This window comes from Camelus bactrianus, chromosome 5 (assembly GCF_048773025.1).
Source record: "Camelus bactrianus isolate YW-2024 breed Bactrian camel chromosome 5, ASM4877302v1, whole genome shotgun sequence".
Taxonomy (NCBI): Eukaryota; Metazoa; Chordata; class Mammalia; order Artiodactyla; family Camelidae; genus Camelus; species Camelus bactrianus.
Window position 1 is genome coordinate 28,623,633 of NC_133543.1, and position 12,699 is coordinate 28,636,331.

Consider the following 12,699-nt stretch of genomic DNA (forward strand, 5'->3'; position numbering starts at 1 on the left):
TAATTCCTTGATAAGACGTAACTACTTTTATTCTGTTTTAAAACAAAATGATATAAAGGAGTAAGGAAAAGGGAAGACAGGAATAATCCCCTAACAGATATCAGATTTCTGCTGTCACTACAGTAAAATAGTGTCACTACAATACTGCCCCACAAGTGCTGAGTATATTTTTTTCCTCCTTAATTTAGCAGATATGAATAGCATAAATTCAAACACCGAGCATCTGCTTCCTTAAAACTTTGGGTAAATTTAAAATAGGAGTACATAATATTTTAATTTTCAAAATTAAAAAAAAAATTCTATTGAAGTACAGTTACAATGTGTCAACTTCTGGTGTACAGTACAATGTTCCAGTCACACATTGTAATAAGTATTTAATCTTCCTTAGTTCGAAACTCTTCAAAATAACTTCAGAAAAGTCAGATAAGCTCTTTCAAGCGTAGCTAAGCAGAAAGTCCTGAGATAATAGATCTGCTTGATTCCACAGGCTGATTTTTAGATACTTTAAACAGCAAGGGCCAGAAAACATGAGAATGACTACTCGGAGATGATTAAGAAAGCTGTTCGTCAGTTAGGAAGGGAAGTCCCTGTGCCGCTGACAGCAGACAGGCCGGCAGAGGCAGCGCAGTCCTGACGCTGCTGCCGTCCAGTGACCATGGACTGCTTCACTGGGAGTGGAAATGCAGACTTGAAAACACATTCCTAAAGTATCCACCTGTCTGGCTGAGCAGACGACTTCTGCCCAACTTTGGGGAACAACTGAAAACCATTCAAAACCACTGGAGTTCACCTGAGGGGATGAAAATAGCCCTTACCTTAGGAAGGGTCAGTTTAACTACCGTTTTTCTCCTTTCAGTTACTGAGGCAAGTTTAGCTAAGCACAAATGTCGGATGGTAAGTACCTTTTAATTGAGTCATTATTGGGTCAGCTTAGCTCAAATCTGAGATAATTTGACATTTGCATGGCTAATAGCCCTTTCAATGTGCATTGATACTTCCATTAAATTTAATGACTTTAAATCAGTGATGGAAGAAAGAGCATCAGAATCTTTGGAAAAAGGGTTACAACTACTTACAACTCCTCCTTACATGTGACAGTCCCTCGTTTAGAACTGTCTCTTGTAATCGGAGGCATCTTCCTCATCAGGGAGCTTGTTGCTCATGCAAACAGTTGGAGACGCCACCCTCCACTAGAAACATCCGGCACCCCTCTCCTCAAACTCATCTTCCAAACACCAAACTTCCCTTGGTAGACGAACCTTACCTTTAAATCGAAAATTCAATCGACATTCTACTCTATTTCTTTCTTTTCTTGCAGGGTTTTATCAATATTTAAAATTGTTTAGACTCTGTAAAAGACTAAGTTCTAATTTATCTAAGATAACTGAGAAATCACCATAAAAGAAAGGCTGAAGCACCACATCTTCATTAATTCTCAGCTTATAACTTCAGTATCTTTTATAGGTTGGTAACTCAAAATGCATTTTTTTTTCATTAAGAAACACTCTTAATGATGGTGAGTTTTAGAACTGGTTCACAAAATCATATCAATTAGTATTCCTCTAGACTTATTATGAATAAGATTAGTATGATCCTGGGAAGAGAGAGAGGGAGCATTTTTCCTTTCCCCCTCCTTTTGCAATATCAAATTAGGCAAGGTGTATTTTCCCACCTCTACCACATTTTATGGATCAGTCCTTAAATCCTAATGTCCTATTCCTACAATTTTGTGTCCACCGCTTTGCTAAGGCCCTGCCTTTCCTTCCCAAGGACAACACACCAATTCTAAGGTAAATCCCTAACGCTCCATGACCAGAATCACTTATCTCACCTCCCCGAATTCACATACTCATTTCTAGATTATTTATTCTATCTATTTGCCATTCTTCAAAGATGTTCATCCTTACTAGCTCAGGTTAATCTCTAAATGGTGAAACTTTGGACAGTGCCACTTGAAGAATTTCAAGGAACGATAAACTCCTTGGGGGCAGGGGCAATAAACAAGTAGATCAACAAACTTTGGGAGCCTGCATCTAAGGTACAAAAATCATATACTTTTGATTTTGATAATGTCTTTCTTTTTTCACAAATTCCATAGTACAATTTTTGTTTGTTTTCATGTATGCTGTCCTACCAGTGGTGACGGACTAGAGAAAAATTGCTAAGTAAGCATTCATAAATCAGAGAGACTATTTTTTCTCTTCAAGAATATATTTACCCACTTGATAGATATTACAGATTTTTAAAAACTTTTCCACACGTTAACAATAATATGTGTGAATTGGGAAATTTTACTTCAGGCTTTTATTTTGAAAATCTTTATAAAATCATTTAAAGCTGTTGGAAGAAACACACACAGACACACAATGCTGATGTAGATGAATTTTCATATCAGGGACCTGGCCTAAGACTACAGCTACATGCACAAAAAAACTTGCAAAACCCTGAGCTATATTTTATTGTGCTTCAAAACCAGTCCTTTAAAGACAAGGAAGCAGTAAATCAACTATGATCCTTATTAAAAATTGCTTGTTAACATACTTCACATAGAGACTAACTATTTGAGTTTGTTTTTCCAGAACACATTGAAATGGACTTCAAGAAAATAAATACACTGTAATTAAAACATGGAATTATGTTTCTTCCTGGAACAGCCTGATGTCCACTCTAGTATCTGCAGCCTCTGTAGCTGACGTACATGTCCTAAGAAAAGCTTCTGCTAGGTTTGCAGACGTGCATTCTGAAAACGGCCGAAGTCTGAGATGACCACTCACTGCCTAGGAGAGAGCACATTATCTGGACCCCATCACCAGGCGAGAGCTCAGCGCTTCATCTTTCAAAAAACACCTGGATTGCAGTGGCTGTCTTGCAAAATTCCATGAAGGAGATTTTCCAAGACTCATTTCCCTCAGTAACGGTATTAAAAAAAAAAAAAAAAAAAAAGCTTTCTATACAAAGTGGAACACCCAAGATACAAATCTGAGGAACTCACTTGTGCTGATATGATCAGACTTGCTGCTCTTTGGGGCTGGCCTCTCACACTGAGTGCCTGACCAGTTGGTGGAGCATCTAGAAAGATAAAAACAAACAAAACAAATCAGCGAGTAACAGACCCCACACGTCTGCCAACGTAGTAACTTCAACCAAATAAGATGAAGGAGGAGCTAGCCATCACAGATTCATGAATATCAGAGATTTCTGCTAATTTCCTGCATATTGTCAGTATGCTGAGTGTAACTTCAATTGACTTCACTTGTTAAAATACTTTTAAAAACTCAGATTTATAGTCATTCTTCTTTAGCCTATGTTAAACTTAAAATTGACATATTTTATAGCAAAACTGAAATTTTAATTAAGAATTGAGATTAATTTGAGAAGTGCTGAAAATTATCAATCGCCATTATAAAAACTGAATTTGCCTGGCAAGCAAATCCTTCTTTATTAAGTTTCTGTAATCTTTTTTTCTGGTTCTAAATTAAAAGTGGAACTAACTAACAAACAGGAGGAAATGGTCATATGTCTCACAGTTCAAACCAAACAATTTTTACTCTTCTAATCAGAGATAGGGAAATATTGTGCTTTCCCATTAAAATCATACTTTTATTACCATGAAATCAAGAGAATGTGCCCAAGTTTTTATTCGGAGAAGTTGTCCTCCCCATTTAGGAACCATGACACTATAATGAGAAGTCCAGCAGGGGATTAAAATAATAGATCTGATTAAAATCCTTTATTTAAACATAAATCCCAACCATATAATTAGCTGGTTGCATCAAAATAAACGCTGAAATGGTTTTAGCTCTGTTTGAACAATGTCTATGGCTAACACAAGATGCCTCTGTGCATCTGTCAGAGGAAATCCACAGAGAAACCATTTAATTGGCTTCAGTTCTTATTTTAAATGACTGTCAAATACCACCATATCAGGAATAGTTGTGCACAATAAAAGAACAGCTTCCAGAACCATTCCAAGTAGATCTCTTTGGGCATGGTGGCCAAACTAAATAGCTGCAATCTCTAGCTCTCTGCCAATTCTGTCACAGCTGATTCAGATAGCTGAAGCTGTTTTTGGAACTTGGCTTCCATGATGCCATGTGAATTATTTGAAGTGTTTGTGAAGACAGAATTGAGTGTCCTAAAATGTGGGCAAAATCTGATAAAATCATTATTACTGAGAAGCTCAAATTATAAAAATCCAAATTTGTTTCATAAAAGCACATATTAACTTCAGCATAATTGACAATAATGTGACTATTCAAGAATATAGTTATTTGATTAATAATGATATTTAAAACTATGAGCATGGAACATGATTTCAATGAAAATTAGTATCATTATATTATTAATAGGTCATCACTCATGCATTAGCCTAATTTTTTGTTCATATTTTTTAGAAAAAGCTTACATATTTCCTATACATCACATTTATGATATACCATACTAAAAGTAAATCATTAAAATAGGTAAATAAATTTTAAGGCCAGGTCTATGACTCTGTCTATATTACTGAAGTGAGGTAATGAAATGAGCATATTTCAAATAATTTATAATAAAGTGAACAGTCAATAAAAAGCATTGATTTTTAAAAATCATTTCTTTTCTTCCTTAGTTGTGGTTTTCCGGATGAATGCTCTAGAAAATTGTTTCAGTTCTTCACGGGTTTCTAATTCTTGACACAGTTCACAGATAATTCAAAATAAGATGTTTAGGCAGATTTTGCAAACATGTTGTTAGAGTGAATTTTAATCATTGCAGAATTCTTTTCTTTTTATGTAGCTTTACATTTGTCAAATCTTCCTAACTGACCACTAAGGATGTTTTACACGCTCGCTCCAACAAAGAAATAATATTGACTGCTTAGTAACTTTATTGTATAACTGATGTGCACAAAGCTATTTTGTACAATTATATTGAAATATTGATTAAAATATCAAAATTTGCTCTTTACATGACCTCCTTTGATTGGACAACAGCAGCAACATCAGCCAGTTACATCAGGGCTCATGTTAAATAAGAGAAACAACCTGAGATACATTTTGCTATGTCACTAGAGATAAGAATCTCTGGGGCTTATCATTACACTGAGATGCCTGGAAACTCGAAACAGAATGGCTCAGGCATTGGAGGATTAAATGTAAATTGATCAGATGTTCTGGTATGAACATCATTTGTTTTAAGTATTTTAGGAAGTTATTAAAAATATGCCTTTGAAACTCCAGAAGGGCAAACAGAGTTTTAAACAAAAAAGAAAAGGATAGTGTGATTTTTATTCCAAACTCTGAAATTATTTAAGTAGAATAGGTGGTACTTGTTAAAGGTCTTGACTAATTTTCTATTTTATCCACAGATTGGGATCCAGTATTTATATCAGATAAGATAAATCACTTGCTAGTGGTCATCATGCTTTTCTCTTTGATATTGTGGAAGCATATTTAAATTCCTAATTTTCAGGGAATATTTTACTTGATACATCCTGGAAATAACTCTCAAAGACTGTGCTGAAGAAATAATTAATTTTAACAGTTCTACATCTTTTAAAAAAATTTTTAACAGTTCTACTCCTTAATCAGCTGATGATCACCTTGCAATTTTCCCTATACTCCTTATAAAATAATGTTTTATGGCCCAAAATAAAATCTGTTCCGCCCATCTACATTTGTTTCAGTATTAAAAAAAAAAATCTCTTTTGAGATATTAAATCAAACAGAAGTCATTACTCTTGTTCTTCACCTTCCAAAATTGCAACTTAAGGTGTTTGCTGCTCCACAAGTTCTTCCTCCACTGGTGGATTTAAGACCAAGTATTTTTACCGTCTTTATAGAAACTCATAAATCTTCATACTCTGAGTAGACTACAATGATCAAAGCCATTAATGGCAGAGCATTTAAGAACTGAAATGTGTGTGAATCATCAGAATTTCCTGTCTATTCTCCCACTGAATTATCTGCATAACCATGCTGACTGTAACATCTCTGGCATCTGTCTCTTCGTCATTGTTCCCAAGAAAAATCCATAGTCCATGCCCTGGTCATCTTTAATCTGCACTACTGTACTTCATTGCTCCCTATTATTCATCCTTAAACAATTATCTTCAAGTTGGTCCTGCCTGGCCCTCTCAAGAAATCTTTTTTTCCCCTTACCATTACAAACATCTGTGTCTCATTCCTTTTAAACTTATTCTACAGTTTTTCCCCACTGCCCTTTACCTCAGGACAATGAAAATCAGCTTCTCTTTCTTGTATGTTGATCACTATACCACTCTGAATTATTTAACTTTTTAAATACTTACATGAATTTTTAACTAAGTATTATTGGATCACGGATAGATAGGTAGACAGAAAGACAGAGAGATAGAGTCTTATTTATTCAAACAATCACTTACCCTCTTCTCACATTATCATATGACAATATTGTCCTAAAAGTTTTTTTAAAGTCAATAGCTGCCTGATATACGGTTAATTGATTTAACATTCTTTTTGACTTTTCTCCTTTTCTCCAAGGTCACTGACATTAAAAAGGAAGATTGTTTATACTGCATTGTTTTCTTAATCTTTTTCTTTTACTTTAATTACATATATAAATATATACATATATATATATATACATATATATATACACACACACTGTTCTTAATTACAACATGTTATGAATTTTCCTTTATGTTTTAGGTTAGACTAATGATTATCAAACTGAAAAATGTATTAAAGTTGAAATTCTGGAATCCCATATACCAGAACTTTTCATTAAGTGGCTTGGAATTGTGGCCAGAAATCTGCATTTTAACAAAGTTTCCCTGATGTAAATAATTTACAAGCCACACTTCAAGAAATATTTGAGGTAAGTTATTATATTCCCACAGACTATGATCTTATACCAAATACTATTCAATATATATGTTTTTAATTTTTAGAATGGGAACAATAGTACATATGCCCAGCAAGATTGTTCAAAGATTAAATGATATTGTAGAAGTTCTTATCATAGTACCTGAAAAGCTGAGTGGATTTTTGTATTGGGTAACTAATTCTCATCTGAATGTTACTATATGAAATGTGTGGATAGTTAATTTATACTGTTTTTTCACTGGTGTGTGCAATTGTATAGTGACAACATTCTCTATTTCAGTTGTAATTTTCTGTAGCAAGGGAGTATCTTTGTGGAAAGGCAGTAACATAGCACATAGTACTAGGAAGCAAAGTAAATATTTTCAGACTATCAAAATAAGTTTAGTATATATAAAGGGGTAAAATATAATCTTTAAAAAGGAACACATTTTACAATTAAAAGGATAGACATAAAACATAATTAAACTGCCCAAAGTGATGAGAGGTCTCAAGTAGCAGAGTGATTTTACAAAAAGCATTGAAATCAGATATCAAATCCTGAAGGTGTATTAAAATCTTAGGTATTGTCTTGCACTGTAACAATGATCAATTTATGTGAACTACTCATGTCATTTTGTGGATATGTGGTCTAGAGTCACCTGCTTTGGGAGGACTTCAAAATAAAATAATGAGATTAATATCTGCTTCCTCTTTTCATCAAATTTAAAGGTCATAGGACTCTTCTGACCAAAGTGAAATTCAAAGGTGAACCTTAAAGCAATTTCAAATTGAATTTCTCCTCTTATATGCTAGGCTGCCATTATTAACCATGATGATGGAGACATTCAGAAAGAAAAATCTTTTACTATGCCCTTTTCTTTCTACACACAGCGGGAAAATACATGGCCCGAAAAGATTAAAGGAGCCTCGGCAAACTTGTGCATAGTGTCACGCGTGCATGCTTAGGTGCTCCAAAAAATCTCATTCAATAAAAATAACAAATATGATTATATTTTGTGCATCAGATTTATACAATAGTATCTTCATACAGTGATGAAAAAACAAAAATTACAAGTCACATGCAAAATTTTTTTCTGAATAATCTGCAAATTTCAGTCTTCTGGTGTGAGAACATGGCTACATTTGCATGGCATTCCTAACTTTGAAGCTTTATACTCTTTATAGCCCCAGAACCTTTTATGTCCCCCTCTTCTTGCAGACAGCACTACTGTCAAATGCAAAAATTTTTTACTGCATTTGGAATGGATGTTTAGATATTAACTCGCCAGTCTGTTAACTTGACTTTAAAATATTTCTTCATGTTACTGTATCACAGTCCTCTGAGAGAAAATTATTTCATATATACATAAAGTGTATAATATTTAACATGCTCCAAAATTTTTCTATGGTATAGAAATAAGTTGGTATTACCCTGCTTTGTTTTCTTCAAAAAGCTTAAGGTAGTATCTTAAATTTATGTTTGTGATAAAAAGAATGCTTGATTCAACTCTCTAATTACACATTCTAATGCCTAGTTACAAATGATTACATTAAATCCTAGTGTTACCTAGTACTGATAAAACTAGTATGACAAAACTTATCTTACTTTAGTATTAAAGAAATTTGGTCAGAAAGAGTTCTTGATTTCTGAGAAGGGTTAATGTGATGAAGTAAAATAATAATGAGATGTTCAATAAACTCTGACCAATAATCATTTTAGGAAAAGTAAAAATTAATGAGAAATTTCAACTGAAGAAGTGGCCATGAAAGAAATAAAATTAATAAAGTGGATTATTTAAAGTGATTTATTTTAAGAAGTAAGGAGAAATAGGAAAGGAAAGATAAAATCCAGTTTGCCAAGAAATTATCCATAAAAAGAAGTTTGTTAAGATTGGCTGGTTTAAGTTAGAAACGTTTAAACATAAAATTCTGTGTGGGCCACTTGAGCAGAAATGGCCACTGAAGGATGAAATGATGACTGAATAAATATTAAAAAAAGAATGAAATCTCTAGCAATGGAAAACTTTTACTATCTAGATATTCTCCAGGAAATTTTAGTGAAAGAAGATCTGAAAAGCATAAAGTGTTTTTTCAAGTGAGCAGATGATTTCTACTTAACTGAATATATTACACCATCAACTAAAAAGGAAAAGGAACAATCATAAAATTAGTATTAAGTAATATAATGGATGTCATTGAAGACATAAATGTAGGGCATTACATTAGAAACACTGGTTATAACTCTGCAGCTAAAGATGGGAAGAAAAACAATTTATGCTGTAACAGCAGTAGAAAGTTCTATCTACATGATGCTAAGATGAATGGCCAATTTCTAAAATTAGCTTAAAAACATACGAAGCCTTGGGGTTGGCAGTGGGGTTGGAACTCTCTATACTTAGTGCCATGCAGACAGAGTAAGTAATTTGCTATCTGAATATTTTGTTTTAGCAGGACATAGGAATAAACAAAAACATTTTTTATATGAAAACCTAATGAACACCCTTCCTAGTTCTTAGGGTTTCTGTGGTGCAACACGGTAAAATCTGAAACAAATTGTGATGAGAATATGTGGTATATTCAACCGCAGTTATTAAGTATTGTTTAGGGAATATTAATCCTGCACAAATCTAGGGCAGTGGTAGGAATATCAGAAAGTGTTATTACAAGGTTTGAGTGTGTGAATGTCTTTATAAATGAAATATATAACTCCAATTCTCTAAAAAATATTTATTTTCAGTTATAATGTTCATATGCTGAGATATTGATGTTAGCCACTTTAATTTATATCCTAAATCATTACAAAATAATTCTGATATACAGATAGCCATTTCCTTTCTGGTACTTCAGTATAGCCTTTGTTCTAGTTACAAGATTTTTACATATCCACCAAAAGGTAACACCAAAAGTTTCTAGAACCAAATGTTTTCAATTGCAAAGGTACATTGTATTAGTATTGATATCAAGTTCTCAATGACTACCATTCTGCCTTCCTCAAAATCTAGCACCTACATTTCAAAAGTTTTTTAAAAAAATTTAATTGTTTTAAAACAAAACAAGCAATCAGAAAATAGTGAATGAGAAAAACTGAGAATGATTTGCTAAAGTCAACTGTCAGTATGAATTAGCAAATTTGTTGATGCCACGTAAATGTTAATTAGTCGTAAAACACTCGATTTGTTTAACATTTATAGGAACATGTTGCAAGCAGAAACAGCTGAAGCCTGATGACAAAAGATGGCCATAAACAAACATTTCTTTCCTAATCCAAGTGTTATATTACTTTTTTGACTCGAGGTGAGAAGGTTTATTATGCCAGTAGTCTAAAAATTGCTTCAGGAAGTTTAAACAAATGTCTTCAATAAATCTAAAATGCTACAGAGTATTACAGTAGTATTGTACATTATGGAAAACTGCAATTTAGGGGGTAGTTATAAATATCTTTACACACACACACATATATATATATATATGACCAACATACAATCATAAATATGGTACATTTTATGTTTGTATTTCTCTATTTACATATGCATTCATAAATATCTAAATATGCATTTGCCTATGACTGTGCTAGACTGTGATTACTTAAAGGAAGGGATTATACATTATTCATTTTTATATTTCTTCATTTCTTGAACAGTGTCTAGCACATGGTCAGTATGTATGTTTGGTCAATCAGTATGTTTGTTGTTTGACAAAATTAATGAGTGAATGTATGAAGGCACGGAGGAGGTGTGGTTGAACCCATATAAATGCACAGATATGTGTCATACCCTAATCTATGAAGACTGTATAACACCATTCATAACATGCTTTCAGCTGGGTACCAGTCACTTCTCACTGAAAGGAATATTGATCCACTATGGAAGACACTTAATATGTAAGAACCACAGTAAGAGACAAATATTTTATTCATTTCTTCCTTCCTGCCATCCTTTCTCCCTTCCGCCTTCTTTTATTCATCCATTAAGCTATTCATTAATTCTTCCTTTTATAAAATTAGATGATCACATTCTAGCAACTTGTCATGTAAAATTTTTACCTATTCACTGTTGTAAATTGTGTGACACTCCCATTCTTGTCCTGGGATGCAGCTGACTAAGAAATGTGTATTTTCTTTCTATAACAAAAATTCTAAAGGTGCTTGCCTGATGGGTAAATTGACATGGAAATCAATTGTATATAAAAGCGAACAAATATGTAATTAAATGTAATTAAATTCAATCAATTCATTTAAATAATTGTCTAAAATTAAAATGCTGGTATAGTATGACTCAAACGGCATGTGTGAGTGTCGCAATTAGAAGACCTATGTTGTAACCTAATCTCCGCTCCTCACAAAGGGCTTATCTTCTGGCAATTCATCCACCTCAGTGTTTCAGTTTACAATGCAGGGGAAAGCAACCGCCCTGCTCTTGTTACACACTTCCCACAGCTCTGGCCCCTTATGCTTTAACCTTCGTTTTCCTCTTCAATCCCCTTGTTTTTAATTTTATATTTTACCTTTCTATTGTATGTTTTCCTTTTACTACCTCAAGCCTTTTTGCTTCTTCTTTCCTTCTTCCCTTTGTTCCTTCCTTCCTCCCTTTCTTCCTTCAATTATTTTTCTTTTTTGCAAGGCAAGTTGATCATTGCAAAAGTAAAAAAAAAAAAAAAAAAAAAAAAAATTCAGGTTTCTTAAGAGATTAAATGATATGATGTATATAAAATTTACAATCCTCTAAGTTAATTTAACTCAAATGATAAATAATATTACGAATACTAAATGTCAGCATTGTATATGCCATGCCAATATCAATATAATTATATTTTTTGTTTTTATGCCCAGTGGAAGAAGAAGTTGGCTGAAGTTTCTATACTTTTTTTTTTTTTTTAACATAGTGGCTTCCTTCTGCTACAATTCTAGTGTGAAAAGGAAGAAAATATTTCTCTGACTGATGACAATATAAAGAATTTTTCATTTATTTTTTTACTCTTAAACCAGTGTTGCTGGTTTATCCATATTCGTCTGACCCTTTTCTTAGAATTGTATCAAGTTAGCTTGGAATTAAGTACTAGATTGAAGGTTTATCGATCTAGTTTTCTTGATTTGTTTCAGCATGGAACATGGACAGGAAATAAACCTTCATTGTTAAAAGCATCTGAATTTTGTAACTTTTTCATAGCAGTAAAATCTGGGGGATACAGTCTAATAGAGAGGGAAAAAATTTAAATTTTTTAAGTGGTAACAATGTGTAAACAAATAAAAATACTATGTACTTACATTGTGTTTGGCCTCTTTGGTTATTCTGATTTACTGATTATATTAGAGGCCAAGAACATGTCCCAAAATCAAGGGATAATAATGTGACTAGGTCAAAACTTGGTAACAATAGCTGCCCAATGTATAACTGTGTATTAATTGTTCTCTGTCAGGCAGTGCCCCTTGTACTCTCAGGGCACAAACTGGACTTTAAACTGTTACAGAAAAATGCGATACCTATATTTTGTTTTTCTCCCCATGACGTGACTAGCACGGTGAGAGCCAGAACAAGCTACAACTTGTTACCTGGGATCGTAAAGGACAGATATTGATGTGACAGATTTTACTGGCTTTTACTGCTCCAAAAGACATGCACATTTCACATTTTGTGCTTTGAAACTATGTCAAGGGGCAGAAAACAAATAAGGGACATACAATGACCTGACTCTTGATAAATGCAGACAACATAGGCTGCTAAAGTTGAATTGCTCAGCGCCCCTGCTGAGAAGCTGTGATCTGTTTGAAATCACTCATGACAACTTCCTTGGGGCTCTTCTCAGATATCCTTGGTGGGGCCACCAGCTCACTGGTCCACACGGAGGAGCATTGCTCAGCCTGACAGCAGAGCTGGGG

At 33.6% G+C, this 12,699-nt stretch overlaps 1 protein-coding gene across 1 annotated transcript in view; it reads right to left on the reverse strand.

Moving 5' to 3' along the window:
- The window catches only part of LRP1B (LDL receptor related protein 1B), a 1,597,029-nt gene that overhangs the window by 12,338 nt on the left and 1,571,992 nt on the right, over positions 1-12,699 (reverse strand). Inside the window, exon 87 of the mRNA XM_074363587.1 lies at positions 2,993-3,069. Within this exon, the coding sequence (XP_074219688.1) occupies positions 2,993-3,069 (77 nt within the window). The remainder of the gene's footprint in view (positions 1-2,992; positions 3,070-12,699) is intronic.